Raw genomic sequence first — 18756 nt, forward strand, 5'->3', positions numbered from 1 at the left:
CGTTTTCCATTGCAGATAGTACCCAGAGATGGTACGTAGCTTGTCGTCATAGCGACGCCACACACAACTGCCACGACGTAATGTTCAATGCGACACACGCACCAGCGAGCCACACAGCTTTCTCTTTTTTAAGTTAAAACGTTTCAACATTCCTCAGAATGTAAAGACAGATAAGCGGTATGAAAACCTTCCAGCTGTGTTTCCTCTTACATTGTTGCTGCAGCGGTCTGTGTGACGGCGGGAGCAGAGGGCTCTGTGAGCGGGCGGCTGGCCGGCCTCACACGCTCCTCCAGCGGGTTGGCACAGGCTTCCCCCGCAGCCACTTGCGGAGCTCCTCAACTCCGAAAATATTCAAGCACATTTTTGTTCCACCATCACTTCTCGTTAAACTGTCTATATTCGAAATCTACACAGCTGATTCTCAGAGGTGGATTTAGTGATGAAATTCCATATGAAAACTGTAAAATATAAAACTTTCTGTTGCTGGCCTCTGTCTGGTGCACGCAATGATGATGCAGTGAATAGTGTATATTCTCTCTGACCAATCAGCACTCTGTCTGTTTTCATGTTACATTTTAGTATCCCTCAGCTTGTTTGAAACCTCGACGGAGGTGAGGTGATACGAAAAAAAGTACCTGGAAGCAGGTACAACATTTCTACAATGGAAAATCAAACAAAGGCGAGTCGAGCCAAGTTGAGCTGGTACTGTGCAGTGGAAAAGGGGCTTAACTAAAATCAAAGGGCCTCCGCTCAGACTAGCTTGGTTTGAGGGCGTGCCTGACCCCGCTAGCCGCTTGGCGAGCTTTATGATGCGTTTTCATTGTGACGTCACAGTAAAGGAAGTGCGGTTCAGAGCAGTGCTTTCTGTAGGAGATGGGAACTCCCTTTGGGCTGGACTTTGGGCTTTTTCACTTTGCAAACCTGTTACATGCACAAAAAAGATATATGACTTAATAAAGGAGAGGGAAAAAACAAAAAGCATAATACCACCTCTTTAACATACACCAGTTATATAGTATTATTGGGAATTTGAAAGACCCATAAAGTAAAGCAACACTTGGGCCAACAGCCGAATCATCATTTCCATGTTTTATTTTAATAGTGCTTCCCTTAATTCAGATGTTGAGCCCCCCCCAAGTTAGAAAATTTCTTCCAGCCTGCTTTGCTCTCCGATGTGCCGCTGCATAACATTTAAACTGCAGTATCAGCACAACTATTTGTATATAATGATCCAAGTAATAACTGCTGGAACTGATGCTGGAGTTAGCCCAAAGACGACCTGCTGTTATTATTACTGTGTGGTTCAAATTCGTGTGTGCCTTTCTTTTGTGTAAAGGTACCATTGTGAGTGTGAAGCTGGTTGGGTGGGACAACACTGTGAGCAGGAAAAGGATGAGTGCCAGCCCAGTCCATGCCAAAATGGAGGTATCTGTGTGGACCGACACAATGGATACACCTGTCAGTGCCAATCTGGATTCAGAGGTAATAATAACAATCATATTTTAGTGTATTATATTGTTATATTTCAGCATAGTGTCTTTAAGAACAGTATGATTACTAAATAATAAATAAGTTATACATTTGCATTTTAAATTTCATTTATAAAAACATTTATATTTCAATCACCTCCTCTCTAATTAGGTGTGAACTGTGAGAAAAACATAGATGAATGTGCATCCTGGCCCTGTCTGAACCAAGGCATTTGTATAGATGGAGTCAACAGTTACACCTGCCAGTGTAGTCCGCCATTCACAGGTCCGTGATGTGACATTTCCACAATATCAACATCCACTTGTCAGCATGCAATAGCAGTCTTTGAATATCGTCTTAGAGCCGATTTTCATTCACACTTGTTTTCATCGTTATTCAAAATGTGTGCATTTTCAAAATAGGTAAACACTGTGAGGTGGAACAGGCTCCCTGTGCTTCTCTTCCATGTGAGAAGGGAGGAGTGTGTCGCCCCTCTGCAGACTACACCTCTTTCATCTGTCTATGTCCCGCTGGTTGGCAAGGTACATGTGTCTCAGCAAGATATTGCGTTCTTATGTGTGTCTGATTGAGTTTGTGTGGAAGTGATAGAGAAACCGTCAGCCTGAGTGCAAAGTCACATCTATTATTGTGTATTACTGCTAATGCTGTTCTAATACTTGTTTGTTTGTTCAAAATTGTTTAGGTACACGCTGCAGTGAAGATGTGAATGAATGCAAAAACAGCCCTTGCAAAAATGGTGGTCAGTGCATAAACAACCAGGGCAGCTACATGTGTAGATGTCAACCTGGATACAGCGGACACAACTGTCAAACAGACATTGACGACTGCTCACCCAGTGAGTTTCACTTCAACTAATTTAGTCAGCTTATTAGTGGCTGTACACACCCAGTGGATCTCTGCACTTATGACGGCTATGTTTAATAAAAAATTTTAAAAAATCTTTGTATGATCTGAGATGATAAGAGACATTCCAAGCCCCAGTAGAAAGCAGCATAGAGTGAGTAAAATATCTCACACAGAATAAACCTGTTAAGGTTTTTTAGCTTAATAATTTCAGATTGCAGATGGATTGTACATTGATAACTGGGATGAATTGTTTATTTAGTGTCTGCTTTTTATATAAAATGTTTGGCTCCCTTCCCTCTCTCTTGTCCACTCTGCAGACCCATGCCTGAATGGAGGCTCCTGTGTGGACGATGTTGGGAGCTTCTCCTGCGACTGCCGCCCTGGTTTTGAAGGGGAGCGCTGTGAGACTGAGATAGATGAGTGCGCCAGCCAGCCCTGCAGGAACAGCGCCATCTGCCGGGACTACGTCAACAGTTTTGTGTGCGAGTGCCGACCGGGCTTTGATGGAATCCTGTGTGAACACAACATCCTTGAATGTACTGAGAGGTGATCCAAAAAACAAGAGCATTTTATTCCCATGCTGAAATGTTATGTTCTTCCGCATTGAATTTTTCCTGGATGATTTTTTATGTATCTCCTCCTCCTCCTCCTCCTCCTCCTAACTACTATGTCTAAAACAAATGTCCGATTTGGGTAAAAGAAGACGTAAGACTTTTTTAACGTCTTGACTGGTTAAAGAAAAACAAAATATAAATACTGTGTCCAAGGGTATGTGGTGCTGGCAGATTGTTTAATTCATTAAGAGTGGTAGATTTTTTGTATTCTTGTTAAATGTTAATACTTTGTTTATTTCCTCTTCATTTTTTCGTTTAAAGTATGTCTCAGTACTCTAGACAGAGACAGATTTTCATTAATCACTACTCTTCTCTTACTCCTTCACCTCCAGCTCCTGTCTGAATAATGGGACATGCGTTGATGAGATCAACTCCTTCTCTTGTCGTTGCCGGCCTGGTTTTTACGGGAGATTCTGTGAGTACGAGCAGAATGAGTGCGACTCTCAGCCCTGTAAGAATGGAGGCATCTGCACTGATGGCCTGGGCAAGTACAGCTGCGCCTGCCCCGTAGGATACAATGGACAAAACTGCCAGGTAAAGTGTCTGTGTGTCACTGAAAGTGAACTGAGTGGGTGCACAGCCATCGACCACTATTGCAGCCAATAATTTTTTACAAACTATTGTTATGGGCACTTAGAAAACCAAAGAATTAGAAGAAATGGTCCGCACACACAAAACTGAGTGCTGAAAAAGGCATGACAATTTGACAATTTTCATAAGAAACTTAGTTCGGTTAGATGTAACTATCTAACTCAAGAAGGTGGCTGGAACGTTTAAAGCCAACTTTAACTATCTCTCTTTTCTCTTGTTGTACGCAGAACTTTGTAAACCTGTGCAGCCAGGTGCATTGTCAAAATGGTGGCTCCTGCTCTCAGAGAGAAAATACCTGGATCTGCCACTGTTCAATGGGATGGATGGGAATTGACTGTAACGTCCCCAACATGTCCTGCGAGGACTTTGCTGCCAAGCAAGGTGAGGAACTACTTCCTGTTGTGACAACACATTATTTATAATTAGGATAAGACTACAATTAGGATAAGACTAAAATACAGTAATGATGCATTTCTGTTAGATAGAGACTAAGTCAACACAAGAGAAGAGTTGCTTTGTAGCTAAACAAAGTTACCATTTGAAGTTCTTCACTGTAGCCTGACAAAGATCATTTTGTTTCCTGTGTACAGACACAATATGCTCTAATTGTGGATATTCACATTCTTACTTCACTGTACCAAATTACTTTAGGTCTGAAAGTGGAAAATGTGTGTAAGAACGCCGGGCAGTGTATAAATGTGGAGAATTTCCACAAGTGTCAGTGCCAGCCAGGATACACAGGCAGCTACTGCGAAGAGATGGTCAAGGAGTGCAAGTCAAACCCATGTCGCAACGGAGCTACATGCAAGGACTATCAGGGCACATACGAGTGTATAGTAAGTAAATGCTCTGCTGTTTGTGTACTGTATGTGTGTTAGTGGTGTAGGTGTGCATGGTTTGTAAGTTTTAAAGAATTTACATTAATACTAGTGCTGGGCAGTCGCATGATTTTCTTGCGATTAATCGCATTGTTGCGCGCAAAATTGAATAATGAATTCTAAAGTAATGTATTGCACACTTTTAATTTAGATGTACTGCTATATACACAAAAGTGCAATAACATGTGGTTTGCGCACAAATAATGTGCTATTTACCAGCAGTATTCCCTGTACACAGTAGCAATAAAATATTTCTTGTAAATCTCAACTTAAACATTAGAAGAAGAAGAAGAAGAAGAAGAAGTTTTATTTAGGTAGCGCCTTTCCAGAACTTTACATGGTACATTTACACACTAACACACAACTTACAATCACATAGGATACATATAGTCACATTTAAACGAAATACATGTTAAATAGATATGTTTTTAACTGTGTCTTGAATGTAGCCACAGATGAAATATTTCGAAGTGAAAGGGGCAGTGAATTCCATAATTTTGGAGCATTAACACTAAATGACCTTCCACCTACTGTAGACAACCGGAAACGAGGGATGGACAATAAACCAAGTTCAGTTGATCTGAGAGACCGTGCAGGGCAGTAGGTGAAAAGTAGATCAGACAAATATGGGGGTGCAAGACCATGTAATGGCTTAAATGTTAGAAGCAATACCTTAAAGTGGATACGTGATGCCACGGGTAGCCAGTGAAGGTCATGAAGCACCGGAGTAATGTGAGCAGAACGCCTGGTGGAGGTGAGAATTCTTGCTGCTGAGTTTTGAACGTACTGTAATCTTGCAATAAGTTTTTTGGGAAGACCAAGAAATAAAGCATTGCAATAATCCAGACGTGATGTGATTAATGCATGGATTAAGATTTCAGCGTCAGCTAAAGTGAGAGAAGATCTTAGACGAGCAATATTCCGAAGATGAAAGAAAGAGTTTTTAACAAGAGAAGAAATATGAGAGCCAAAAGATAGAGTTGAGTCGAATAAGACACCGAGGTTACGAGTCATTGATGAAGGCTTAATATGGAAACCATCAATATAGAAGGACTGGTCCATCCTTTTGACTGAGGCAGCAGAGCCGATCACTCAGTAGCAAGTGTCCCTGTTAGAGTGAGGTGAAGTGGTCGCCCACACGCCTGCCCGCTTCCGAAGTTGAATTGTCTTTTTGTACGTGACCTGCAGCACAAATCATTGCAAGAGAGACTGATCCTCGCTGTTTGTGAGTTTTACTAATCAGCACGCAGTGTGTAGCTATCCACTTCTCTATGGCATTTGTTCACTTGTATTGCTTTTGTTTATCTACTTCTCCCACACGCTGCATCCAGCGTAGTCTCCCGAAGCCTCCCTCCGCAGTTTGTCTGGGTGGGTGATTTACAGGCTGATCAACATCCCACCCCTCCTTTGACCCATGATTTGACTGTATGTGTATTCAGAGCCAGTGAGCAACGGACTTTCAAAATTATAATAATAAAAACTGCGTTAACGTGCGATAAAATAATTGTCTGCGTTAATTAATTAATGCGTTAACGCGATAATAATGCTAACCCAGTGCTTCCTGTAGGATTTTTTTCAGCAGAGGGTGGAGGACAAAGAGCACAAAAATTGTCCCAGTTCGCAAAACAAGTAAACTTCAGTGTTTCCCTAGGATGGAGTTGTAGCTGCGGAGGTGAAGCTAAATTTTTGTCTGAATATAAAACCCCAACACAACATGTCTCAGCAACATTGCTCTTGTGTCCATGAGCATGCAATGCACCTTAGAATACCTTAAAACTGTATTCCCAGTTTAATGTGAGCTTTAGCTGAATGTTTTGGTGTTAGTCCCCCAAGAACAAATAGTTGGAAAAGCTAGAGCAGATAATAAATAAACAACACCCAAAGATCAGTCTACTGGAGGAACTACAACTACCTTTTGATCTGTAGAAAGTAATTTGGTTGGTTCTGTTGCTCCACAGTGATTTTACAGTGATGGCACAGCATGTTTTGGGCATCACCCCTAAGCCTTAACGGCAGGAAAACCCTGTTAATATAACCTCAGAATCATTATAGATACGACTGTTCATGTTAGCCTTTTGTGTTTTCATTTTACAGCTTCTGACATTTTTCTGTAGACATTAATATAATTAGCTTTACTAACCTCAGTTCCTCCAGTCACCACCGTCCTTTCTTTTCCAAAACCACTTTTTCAGACTGAAAACTGAAAAATAAATGAATCGGTCTGTACAGGAGAGACCTGCAGGCTACGTCAGTTTAGTCTTAAGTTTGTACCTGATGTTCTGAACATTGGACAAGTAGGCAGTAATAAAATGCAGCTTCCAGTTACTTTCTATAAATTGAGCTAATGTTAAGTTACATAGCAGCTGTGTAGCTGCTGTAGAAGCTTTCCTGCTCAGCTGCGCAGTCTGAATGGGAGGGGAGATGTTGGCTAACTTAGCGCTAACCTGCTTCACTTTTCCAGCAGGTGGGAAACAACAGACTTTTCTTGGTCTTGAGAAGCTAATACACTGTAACAGACACCGTACATTTACTGCCAGAATATTTTCCTCCGCTCTCATTCACCGTCACTTTCTGCCACTCGGACAATCAATCACTCGCTACGCACCTCCCGATTCAGAGTTACGCTGCTCTTATAACACCATCTGTCACGTATGTTCTGATTCAGCAGCGGCGCGAATGCATATAGAGGAAACACTGGGCTAACCTGTTTTTCTTGTTTCGTTGCTCCAGTGTAAACCAGGCTACCAAGGGGTGAACTGTGAGTATGATGTTGATGAATGCCATTCAAGGCCCTGCCTCCATGGAGGAACCTGTATCAACCTCATCAACCGTTTCACCTGTGCCTGCCCACCTGGAACACATGGTAAATAATATTACATACGTACATGATTACACACGCAGGAGGATTTGGGTAAAAACTAGCCTTTACATTCATAAAGCTGCTTTTAACAATTGGGCGGGGGGGATGCTCCTTTTTTGCATTTAATTCAAGTGAAACAGCAGCAGCATCCTCTGTAAGCCCTGCTGCTTCAGTAGTTCTTGCAGTGGGAAAGAAATATTAGATGTTTAGTGTATTTTGTGTAAAAATCAAACAACTCTTACACACTCATATGATTACCCAAGTTGTATTACTTGGTACATTCAGTGATATGGATCTGTTCTCTGCTCTGTAGGGCTCCAGTGTGAAACGAACGTGGATGACTGTGCCCCCAAGCCTGACTCCTTTGAGCCGCGCTGTAAGAATGGAGGGCAGTGTGTGGACGGTGTGGGGCGTTACACATGCTCCTGCCCACCAGGATTCGTTGGAGAACACTGTGAGGGGGATCTCAACGAGTGCTTGTCTGGGCCCTGCCAAGCCCCCGGCAGCCTCGACTGTGTGCAGCTTGTCAACGACTACCAGTGTCGCTGTCGACTTGGATACACGGGTACATTTTTATGAGCTGCCCAAAGGGACATAAGAGCACCGTGTTAAGTAATTTTGTATGTTAGAAAACCAGCAAGGCATTAGTGTTTTTGGGTAGAGTGTATCAGTAATTTAGATGTTTTGGTAATTAATCCTTCAAATTCATTTCAGTTATTAAATATTATTTATTTTTCTAAATAACTTTCTCTTTTCTCAGGTCGTCACTGTGAGTCCATGGTGGATCTGTGTCTGTCTAAACCCTGCCGCAACGGTGCTGTCTGCTCCATGAACATGAGCTCAGTACATGGCTACACCTGCTCCTGTTTACCTGTAAGTTTCTTTAATGTGCCCTTTTTCTGTCAGCATAAGCTGGCAGTACCTTTTTATATTTATTTCTCACCGCAAACAGGCTTTGCAGTCATCGTTTTTCCACGCACTTTAGTAATTGCATCAGAAGCAGTGTAATGTTGTTGTGCTTTTCTTTTTGCATTAAAGGGGACCTTTTATGCTAATATCCTGCTCTATAGTGTTAATGTATGAGTCCGCATGAGTAGCTTTACATGATTTAGTTTTTCTGGGAGCCAGGGCTCACAGATTGCTGTACAAACACACAACTTTATAACTTTATTCAATGATTTTTGTGAAACCGCATCATATTTTATGGAGAAAATATTTTCTTTACTCCGACTGTGATTTACAGAGTTTCCTGATGGACAGATAGCTTTAAAGTAACCGTGGTTCTATTAACTTAGCCGACTCTATCCGGACTGGGAGCTCAGAGTTTGGTGTTTACGCAAGCACAGGAGCTTTGAACCTCTAATAGGGCTGCCAGCTGCCACAGAGAGCTGTAGTTAGCGGTTACTACTTCATTCATTCTCTAGCTTGCTCGACCACAGCTTTGCTCTCTCTGTCTCGGCCTCTCTCACTCTTTAAACAATTGGACACAAACCAAAGGAAGCTTCTTAGTATCGCTATTGGCGTTGGGTTCCGAAATTTATTCTGTTTAAACTTGTCGCTGCAGGGTTGCTAGGTTGTTGGTGTTGTTGTTTTTTGCTACAACACCTGATTTTGTGTGAATATAGACTTGAGCGGGTAGATGTATCTTATGGCCATGATGACCGTATAAGGACATCAGCTTGGCACAACAATAGAAAAAAACGTAGAAAGAGAGAGATCATTCAGTGCAGTCAGAAACCTGAGCTTTATGCTCTCTGGGATTACTTTTACCTCTTTATTTGAAACTTTAGCCACATTTAATATCAACATCCCACATTGTAACGTTATAGACAGAAAATGAGGAAAAGCATAATAGGTCTCTTTAAAGGTCTTGAGTAATAGTGTTGTGTCTGTCAGTCTTTCAAATATTTACATTTACATTTATTCATTTAGCTGACGCTTTTATCCAAAGTGACTTACAATTGCTATACATGTCAGAGGTTGCACACCTCTGGAGCAACTAGGTTTAAGTGTCTTGCTCAGGGACACAATGGTGGATGGGTCACAGTGGGGGACTCTCACACCAAAGGCATAGTGTTATCCATTGCGCCATCGCCACCCCTGCATAATTATTGGCATGCCATGGAAATGCATAGTTTTGCTTTGCCATGGCTGGCATTGATGCGAGTAAACAAAACTCTTATTTTGACAGTCAGATTGTGTTGCAATTTATCACAACACAAAAAGCGATCAATACCAATAACATTCCTCCATTTTTTTTTTTACTTATTCTGTAAATTACCATTTTCCAGTTAGTCTATCGGATACCGCACATCCCTCCAGACACAACTATAAAACTGCAAATGTTACCTTTGGAAGACAGGTTACTGTGAACTAACTTTAATGTCCATCCATCCATCGTCAACCGCTTATCCTGTGTACAGGGTCGCGGGGGGGCTGGAGCCCATCCCAACTGACATTAGGCGAAAGGCAGGGTACACCCTGGACAGGTCGCCAATCCATCGCAGGGCCACACATAGACGTAAATTTAATTTATAGTCTATAGTCTTTTTGTTTGAAAAAGTTTGATAACTAAAGTTTTATGATCCGTAAAGGCACAGAACACAACATCTGTAGTGTGTTTCTGATATAAATCTTAGAGGATTATGGATCTATTTCATGAATCACAGTTATTAATTGTTTTTAAATATACTTAGTGACTTCAGAAGGTTATAAAAGTGGACAAGTGGCTGGTTTACTATGTCAGTGTTTTCCTTTCTTTTGCTGGCATATTAGAACAATCTTTTCACACTAAATGTTGTTCTTCTCTCCACTAACCTCTTGCTCCCTCTCTTAATCCCATGCTTGCTTCAGAGGGCCACACCATGGCTCAGGTATAGTAGACAAGCAGCAGATTTGTAGGAGAACCTAGATGTACAGTAGTTATAGTAGTTTGTTTCATTAAATGTCGAGTTTTATCGGCTCTTTACAAATGTGTAACCAAGTCTTACATAACATATTACCATTATCACACTTCAACAACATGTTATGTTTTATAGGGCTTTACTGGGATCAACTGTGGCGAAATAGAAGGCTACAGTTGTTCAAAGCTACGTTGCCATAATGGTGGGCACTGTATGGAGTCACCAGGCGGCCACCTGTACTGCCAGTGCCAGCTAGGCTTCAGTGGGCCACACTGTGAGAACGAACAGAAGTGTCCGTGGACCTGCCAAAATGGAGGAACCTGCATCAAAGACCCGTCCAACCCATACGAGTTCAGCTGCCGGTGTCCCATGCACTTCTCCGGACGATACTGTGAGAAAAACCTACTCATACAACACCCTCCGACCTGCCCGTATCTGCAGTGTGAGCGGCAGTCAGGGGATAAAGTGTGTGACGATCAGTGCAACAACCATGAGTGTCAGTGGGACGGAGGAGACTGCTCGCTCAACTGGCAGCACCCGTGGGCTAACTGCACCGCCAGTGTTCCCTGCTGGGATCTCTTTAAAAATGGACGTTGTGATAAGGAGTGTGACAACTCCCGTTGCCTCTTTGACAGCTTTGAGTGCCAGGAGACCCCACTGGTCCCCTGCAAGTATGTGACCCCCCTCTTTATTTTGTGTTGCTTGTTACAGTTACCTGTAAAGTCCAAAAATGTTTGAAGCCAAACCGACAAACACCCATTGTCCTTGCTCTTTGTATTTTCAGGTATGACAAGTACTGCGCAGACCACTACGGTAACGGCATCTGTGACCAGAGCTGCCACACGGAGGCTTGCGGCTGGGATGGCCTGGACTGTTCTGCTGACACTCCAGCCAGAATGGCAAATGGCACACTGGTGATCGTGGTCCGGCTGCAGCCTGAGGAGTTGCTTGGGGACTTAAGGGGTTTCTTGCGCTACCTTGGAGCCCTGCTGCACACCAATGTGCAGGTGAAGCTGGATGAAAATAAGAAGCCAATGGTGTCCCCTTACTATAGGAAGGACGAGGAGCATGGACGACATACACAGAGGAGCAGAAGCAAGCGGGAGATGGAGGAAGTTATTGGGTAAGGGTTGTTCACGATGGGATACTTACACCATTTCTCTTCTTTCTAGCTCTCGTATAATACTAAGTAGCTTGAAATGAGTCACCAATTAACTGTGTGTCATTAACTGTCTTTGTATTTTCACGTTTGTCTGCACAGATCTGTAGTGTACCTGGAAATCGATAACCGCGAATGTTCCCAGATCTCTGTCGACTGTTTCACCAACACTGATGAGGCTGCGTCCTTCATTGCAGCAGCACACATCAAGGCTGAACTGCCTTACCCTCTAGTGTCTGTTAAAAGTAAGTAGGCCTGTCATTCGGCGGTGAATGGAATTTAACTGGTTTGTTTTGAGGTAAAAACATAAATCAAATGAAGACAAAACAACTCGTATTTAGACTTGTCTTTGTATCCTCCAGGTGAGCCAACAAAACCTGTTGGTCCATCAGCATATATCTACCTGGTTGGAGTGGCAGTGGTCATTATTCTGCTTATCCTGGTGTTGGGGATGCTAGCAGCAAAGAGGAAGCATAAACAAGGTATCCTGTGGCTGCCCGATGGCTTCATGGCCAACAAAAATGACAAGAGGAGAGAGCCTGTCGGACAGGATGACTTTGATATGAAGTGAGTGGATACGACAACAACTACTGGGTGAAATTTCATACCAGAGGGAAATGTAGGGTTTTTCAGATAATCTGCGGGGAATGTGGGCAGTGAATGTGAACAAGTATTCCCCCTACTTTTAGAAACATTTGTGTAAGATACTGTACGTTAAATAACTGGAAGAGGTCAATGGCATCAGCAGAAGTCTGCGGTGGTACTGACCAGCTCACAGTGATCAACGCTGTAGTGTGTGAAACCTAGCGTAGCTGGAACTAAAACAGTTTTTTCTCACAGGCATTTCAAGACTCAGGATGGAGCCCTGATTGATGGAGGTCAGAGATGGCTGGATGACGAAGTCCCATCCAAGAAACCAAGAGTAAGTGAACTAAGGAAGAATAAGAATGGTCCAAATAAGATTGGTGGATTTGAGTAGTTTATATTAAATTGGGTTTAGTTGTTTGAAACATGAGGACAGGTTTTTGGTTGTTGTGAATGTTGTTTCAAGTTTTTTTGCGTTATATAGACTGAAGACAAACCGTTGCTGCCCATCGCTATGGATGGAACTGTTGACCGAAGGGAGTGGACCCTGCAGCATCGCAAGGCTGCTGACATCTCCCTCACTCCCCCACAGGCCGACCTGGATCCTGACTGTCTGGATGTTAATGTCAAGGGACCTGGTAAGAAAAATATACTTCTGAAGATCTAGCTGTGATTCCTTTACAACAATTTCTTAAATTATGAATTCCTCCTCTCTCAGATGGCTTCACCCCACTGATGTTGGCATCGCTGCGTAATGGTGGAGGTCCGGACTGCAGCCTGCACGGAGAAGAGGAGGAAGAGAGTGGAGGAGATGAACCAGGACCAAGTGTCATTTCAGACCTCATCTCTCAGGGTGCTTCTTTGATGGCTCAGACTGACCGTACGGGAGAAACAGCGCTCCACCTGGCTGCTCGCTACGCCAGGGCCGACGCCGCTAAGAGACTGCTGGACGCAGGAGCTGATCCCAACGCCCATGACAACATGGGCAGGACTCCGCTGCATGCTGCCGTGGCAGCCGATGCCCAGGGAGTCTTCCAGGTAAGACAGCTGTTCGATCAGAAGGGCTTATAAAGTTGAGGTGACTTTAAAATTGATTAGTTTTTATTAGTTAGGTTTTGTCTTACACCAATACGCTAATTTAACTGTAGTCATAAACAAAGGTGAAGGTCATTCCAGTGGACAGTTCAGATCACTGTGGTTTGTCACGTATTATTCATCATGTCTTTGTCTTCTCTTAGATTCTGATTCGTAATCGTGCAACAGAACTGGATGGTAGGATGAATGATGGCACTACTCCACTGATCCTCGCTGCCAGGCTTGCTGTGGATGGCATGGTGGAAGAGCTGATCCACTGCCATGCTGACATCAATGCTGTAGACGACCACGGTTAGCAAACTTTTACTGTTTACTTAATCTTACTACAGAATATCATATGTTTGTACTGGAAGTCTGATGTGTTATTTGGAATGCAATATTGCTCGTATTGAAACTGCAGTATTAGTAGGAGGAGTCTTGCTATTAGGTAGGGCTGAATGATTTTGAAAAAATCTTTAATTGCGATTATTTTGACTGATATTGCAAATCTGATATTGAAGGGAACAATAATTTTACATAATTATTATTATTTCCATTCCAATTTTTATTAAATATATTTAAATGACTATGATGTGATTTTTGAGGGGATTGTTACCAAAGTACGATGTTTACTAAAGTCTGTAGAATATGATGTGGCCAGGACGTCTCTGCAGCACAACAATATTTAATTTAAAATGGTATTTTTACACACTTTTCTTCTTTAACAAAAATTGCGCCTCCTGCGATTTGAAAATTGCAATAGACCATTTTGCGACTTCAATGAAAATTCAGTTAACCCCTTGATGCCTGAATTTATTTACAATAAAAAATAAATTATTTATGTTTTCATTTGCTTTCAGGTTAATGTTAAATTAAGTGGAAATTGTTAATTTGTCTATAGAACATAGAAAATATATAAATTCAGGTATGATGCAAATTAGCGACAACAGGCATAAACAAGAAACCAGTGCTTGCAAAAGGTTCCCAGGTACGTATCGAATATGCACAAACAGGCATTTGGGGAATACAAACGATATCTCGCAGCTGCAGTCTGAAAGGAAGAGGTGTGATGCACATTTGCGACAATCGGCGTTAAGGAGTGAATTGTTCATCCCTACTAGTAGGTACTCAGAACAAGCTTCTGGATAACATCCAGCTATGCACATCTGAAGTGTTTGTGTTAGCAAACCTAAAAGACGCTGTAATACTTTCTTCAGTCCTTTTAAAATCTAGTTTGATTGGAACACTTAAGACTTTAAGATCTCTGTAGTAATAGAAATAATGGCCACTAAATTGGAAAAATGTCATTCAGGTTAACATGGATGTGCTTCTTTGTCTTTTCTCACCACCCCATTATTTCAGGCAAGTCCGCTCTGCACTGGGCAGCCGCAGTTAATAATGTGGAGGCAACTCTTGTGCTTTTGAAGAATGGAGCCAACCGTGACATGCAAGACAATAAGGTCGGTTCTTGTGTTTTGATTTATGCTATATAAAACACTAACCATTGTTCCTTAGTTTTTGTGCTAATTATGAATACTGTATATGCAGTGGTGTAACACTAATACAGATTCATCACTAATCAATGTCAAGTTGGTCTGCACATGTCTGGCAAACCGTATTTGATTTAAAGTAGAATTGAAAGTACTATATATAAATTATAATATATTTATATAATATAGACAAACACAAAAGTACAATAAAATTATTTCTACTTTATTATTTTAGATTACTGAGTGTTCCTAACTGAGCTGTGTTTCCTTCAGGAGGAGACCCCACTGTTTCTTGCAGCCAGAGAAGGCAGCTTTGAGGCGGCTCAAGTCCTCCTCGATCACTACTCCAACCGTGATATCACCGATCACCTGGATCGGCTGCCTCGCGACACTGCTCAAGAGCGCATGCACCACGATATAGTGCGCCTGCTAGACCAGTACAATTTGGTTCACAGTCCACACAATGGGCCTAACCACATGGGTGGAGGGGGAAACTCCTCCGTTATGTGTGGGGCCAACGGCGCGGGCTTCATCGGCATGCGCCCTGGGCCACAGGGGAAGAAGAGCAGGAGGGGCGGAGGTGGAGCGAAGGTGGGAGGTGTTGGCGGGGGAGCTAAGGAGCTGAAAGACATGAAGGCGAAGAGAAGGAAGAAGCCCACTGGAGGAGAGGGGCCGGGTGTGGGTGCTGGAGTGGGAGGAGGAAGTGGAGGAGGTACAGGAGGAGGGAACACGAATGGCGTCAAGGCAGCAGGAGGACTTCCAGAGAGCTCTGTCACCATGTCACCCGTTGACTCCTTGGAATCACCACACTCGTACACAAGCAACGTGTCCACAGCCGTCTCCACCACAGCAAACTCCCCTCCCCTCCTGAGCAGCCCAGCCTCTAGACCAATGCTGCCCCCGGTCAGCCACATGCTGGGACAGCAGCAGGGCTGGGTGGGCATGCCAAAGCACAGCTACAGCGGCCACATGTTTGGCCTCGTGCCGCACCAGATGGGGGGATCTCACCCTGGCATGGGCCAACACCACAGCCAAGCCCCGATGCTGTCTACCATGAATGTCACCATGAGCAGAGAGCAGCTGCCGCCCATTGTCACATTCCAGATGATGGCCCCTGGAGGAAGCCAGGCCATCCTGAAGCAGCCTCAGCCGGGGCAGGTACAGGTCACACAGTCCCAGGGGCAGAACCAGAATCAGGGTCACTCCCAGCAGGGGCCGGGCCACCTCCACTGCTCCCCGAGTATGATGTACCAGATGCCAGAGCAGATGAGCATGGCGCACGGGCTCTCCCACACCCTGCAGCACCCCCACACCGTCAGCCACGGAGGCCACGGTGGGCTCGAGGGCCAGTCTCGGCCTCTGCCCTCCTATCCGCCCATGCAGAGCCCTGTTGATAAGTACCCCACACCCCCCTCCCAGCACAGTTACGCCACCGCTGGCTCAGATGGCACCACCCCCAGCCACTCTGCCCACCCGCCCAGCGAGCACCCGTATCTCACCCCTTCGCCAGAGTCCCCAGACCCTTGGTCGTCCTCTTCGCCACACTCCAACTCGGACTGGTCTGACGTCACCACCAGCCCCACCCCCCTGGGGAACCCCCACCACGCACTGCAATCGTCACACCACACACACATTCCAGAGCAGGTGCAGCTGCAGCCGCAGTCGCAACAGATGCAGCAGTCCTCTCAACAGCCTCCGCTTGGAAATATGCAGGTGTTTGCGTAGGCTGGCCAGAGGAAAGCATAAACAGACTTTAGGGTTCTGTGTAGTTAAATAACGCATAGTAACTCATACAATGCTTTCTCAGTTCTTTCATTAATTTCCTTTGTTTGGTCTTCATTTTGTTAATCGGTCAACTTCCCTTTTATATTTTCTTCTCCGCTTTGCACTTAAGAAAACTGTGTGTATAGTTTCTGAAACGTCCGAGTATTATCAGCTACAAATCAAAAGTTCTCAATACCAAAAACCGTGGAGTTAGCTGTCACGAGCTAAAATCTGCGTTGTTCCTTCGATCCATCCTCTGCTCTCTGTTGGCAAAGTCAAGACTTTTCTAATCGGCCATTGGCAGCCAAACACAAAGTGTTTATTGAGGGATCATGAAGGAACTGCCAACCAGATGGCAGCCAGCTGGTATTGAATCAGAAAAACAGACTGTTGAGACGGACACTGAGACAGGGCCGAGGACGCTCTGCATCGATCTCGTCTGTTTTGGACAACGCTGTCATTTGTTTCTGCTAAATGCTTTCCTTATTTGATGTTTAATGTGACAAGCCTGCCAATACTAACTCCTCGTCGAAACCATTCACTCTGCTTTTTTAATACGATGGGTCACATTCAGTGGATGCTTTAATTCAGCAAAACTACCTAGTTGTTGCCTTATTTTTGTTATTCATGCATTATTTTTTAATGTACTAAAGGGGGATTTTTATAAAATGTTGTTGCATGACTAGAAAGACAAACACCAAGGAGATTATAGATTATATAGAAATGTACACAGATACATCTTGATGCTAAATGGCTCCACACTGGTACAAACAACTTAAATGTATTTACTGCATAGAGCTGATAGAGATTAGTGCTTCCTATCAAACTGTATCTGTCTGAACACGCCGAAGGTTCAATAAATGCATTTTTGACTTGCCTGCTGTCGGTGCAGTGAGAACACAGTGTATCACCCATGTTTTGAAGACAGTTATTGTTTCAGAAATTGAGAGAAAGAGCTGTTGTCTGGATGCATCTTTTCTTGCCACAGACGGTGCCACTATACTTCATGTGTTGTTGAGGGATTCATTCAGAAGCTTGACAAACTTTATGCAAACACATACATTAGTTTTAGTATGATGAAATGTATATAGACTTACAGCACATTCTGCTTGTTATTACTGAGCTCGTTTTGGGGTAGACATGTTGACTTTTAAAATGTCGGTTTCTGTTTTTTATATGACTTCTGTTCGCACTTCTTGAATGATTCTGAATGTTACGGAGGTGCCTGTTGTTACCATTTCAGCCGCTTCTTCCTAAATGTTTTCTTTCCAAAAAATCATTTAACCAGTTTTGCCTTTTGCTTAACTACAATCATTATATCTGTGCACCTTTTTTAATTGTCATGATTCATAAACAAAGTCTGGAGGTGAGCATGGTTTAATAAAGTATTTTTTTTTTTTTGTCTTCCTTCTTAAGGTTGATGTTGATCATAGCTTTGCGTGACTGCTCTGTAAACACAGACAATCATTCACTGTTTTAATTTTGAAACTTCAAAAAGGAACATCAGTGTCTCTAAGACCAAATTTAAAAAGAAATTTCCTGCCAAAAATGATCGTCGGGTCCAAATATTTCTCAATTGTTGTGATCTATTAAAGACTTTTGTTAAGTTAGACACATCCGATACCAAGAAATGTTGTTTTTGTTGGAATTACTACTGTTCAAATTAATCACGTTTCAAATCAAAATTCCCAGTACCTGACACTTAAGTGCCTTTTTCTCTGTACCCACAATGTGACTGCAATTTCACAAAACACATGTACTGTACATCAAGGTGTCAGTCAGCATCTTTATTAAGTTCCCGTTCATATGCAAGACTGTGTGTCTATGTTCTGTATATAAAATGTTTTTTATCCTTCTTTCCTCTGTTAACCAAATAGCTTATAATATACGTGTCATATGAAGTAGTTGTCACCATGTTTGTATAAGGTAGAAGAACTAAAACTGATGAAAAAAATAAGTTGTTTGTTGCAAAAAACCAAATGATCAACCAAATGTGCTTACTAAAATAAAGCCCAGATCTTCGTAGATTTTTTGTCATTACTTCTTTTTTCAAATGTACTTTGTCAACAGTGCTGGTGTTGGAAATAGTTGTATCGCGGAAAAAATCAAAAAAGTTCATTTTATTTCTCAGTAATGTACACTCAGCACCCCATCTTGACAGAAAAAAACAGAAATGTAGAAATTTTTGCACATTTATTAAAAAAGAAAAACTGAAATATCACATGGTCATAAGTATTCAGACCCTTTGCCGTGACACTCATATTTAACTCAGGTGCTGTCTATTTCTTCTGATCATCCTTGAGATGGTTCTACACCTTCATTTGAGTCCAGCTGTGTTTGATTATACTGATTGGACTTGATTAGGAAAGCCACACACCTGTCTATATAAGACCTTCCAGCTCACAGTGCATGTCAGAGCAAATGAGAATCATGAGGTCAAAGGAACTGCCTGAAGAGCTCAGAGACAGAATTGTGGCAAGGCACAGATCTGGCCAAGGTTA

General features: G+C 42.9%; 1 protein-coding gene across 1 annotated transcript in view; it reads left to right on the forward strand.

Annotated features, from left to right (window-relative positions):
* notch2 (notch receptor 2) overlaps positions 1-18280 on the forward strand; it is a 53130-nt gene extending 34850 nt beyond the window's left edge. The window contains exons 15-35 of the mRNA XM_046050504.1: positions 1337-1482; positions 1642-1755; positions 1893-2012; positions 2174-2326; positions 2655-2883; positions 3284-3485; positions 3770-3923; positions 4194-4378; positions 7151-7283; positions 7594-7845; positions 8041-8153; positions 10319-10854; positions 10968-11306; positions 11445-11587; positions 11705-11909; positions 12183-12264; positions 12412-12565; positions 12646-12965; positions 13166-13313; positions 14364-14461; positions 14765-18280. Of these exons, the coding sequence (XP_045906460.1) occupies positions 1337-1482; positions 1642-1755; positions 1893-2012; positions 2174-2326; positions 2655-2883; positions 3284-3485; positions 3770-3923; positions 4194-4378; positions 7151-7283; positions 7594-7845; positions 8041-8153; positions 10319-10854; positions 10968-11306; positions 11445-11587; positions 11705-11909; positions 12183-12264; positions 12412-12565; positions 12646-12965; positions 13166-13313; positions 14364-14461; positions 14765-16216 (5278 nt within the window). The 3' untranslated portion in view covers positions 16217-18280. The remainder of the gene's footprint in view (positions 1-1336; positions 1483-1641; positions 1756-1892; positions 2013-2173; positions 2327-2654; positions 2884-3283; positions 3486-3769; positions 3924-4193; positions 4379-7150; positions 7284-7593; positions 7846-8040; positions 8154-10318; positions 10855-10967; positions 11307-11444; positions 11588-11704; positions 11910-12182; positions 12265-12411; positions 12566-12645; positions 12966-13165; positions 13314-14363; positions 14462-14764) is intronic.
* The last annotated feature ends 476 nt before the right edge of the window (positions 18281-18756 follow it).

The sequence above is a fragment of the Micropterus dolomieu genome, linkage group LG05 (assembly GCF_021292245.1).
Source record: "Micropterus dolomieu isolate WLL.071019.BEF.003 ecotype Adirondacks linkage group LG05, ASM2129224v1, whole genome shotgun sequence".
NCBI lineage: Eukaryota > Metazoa > Chordata > Actinopteri > Centrarchiformes > Centrarchidae > Micropterus > Micropterus dolomieu.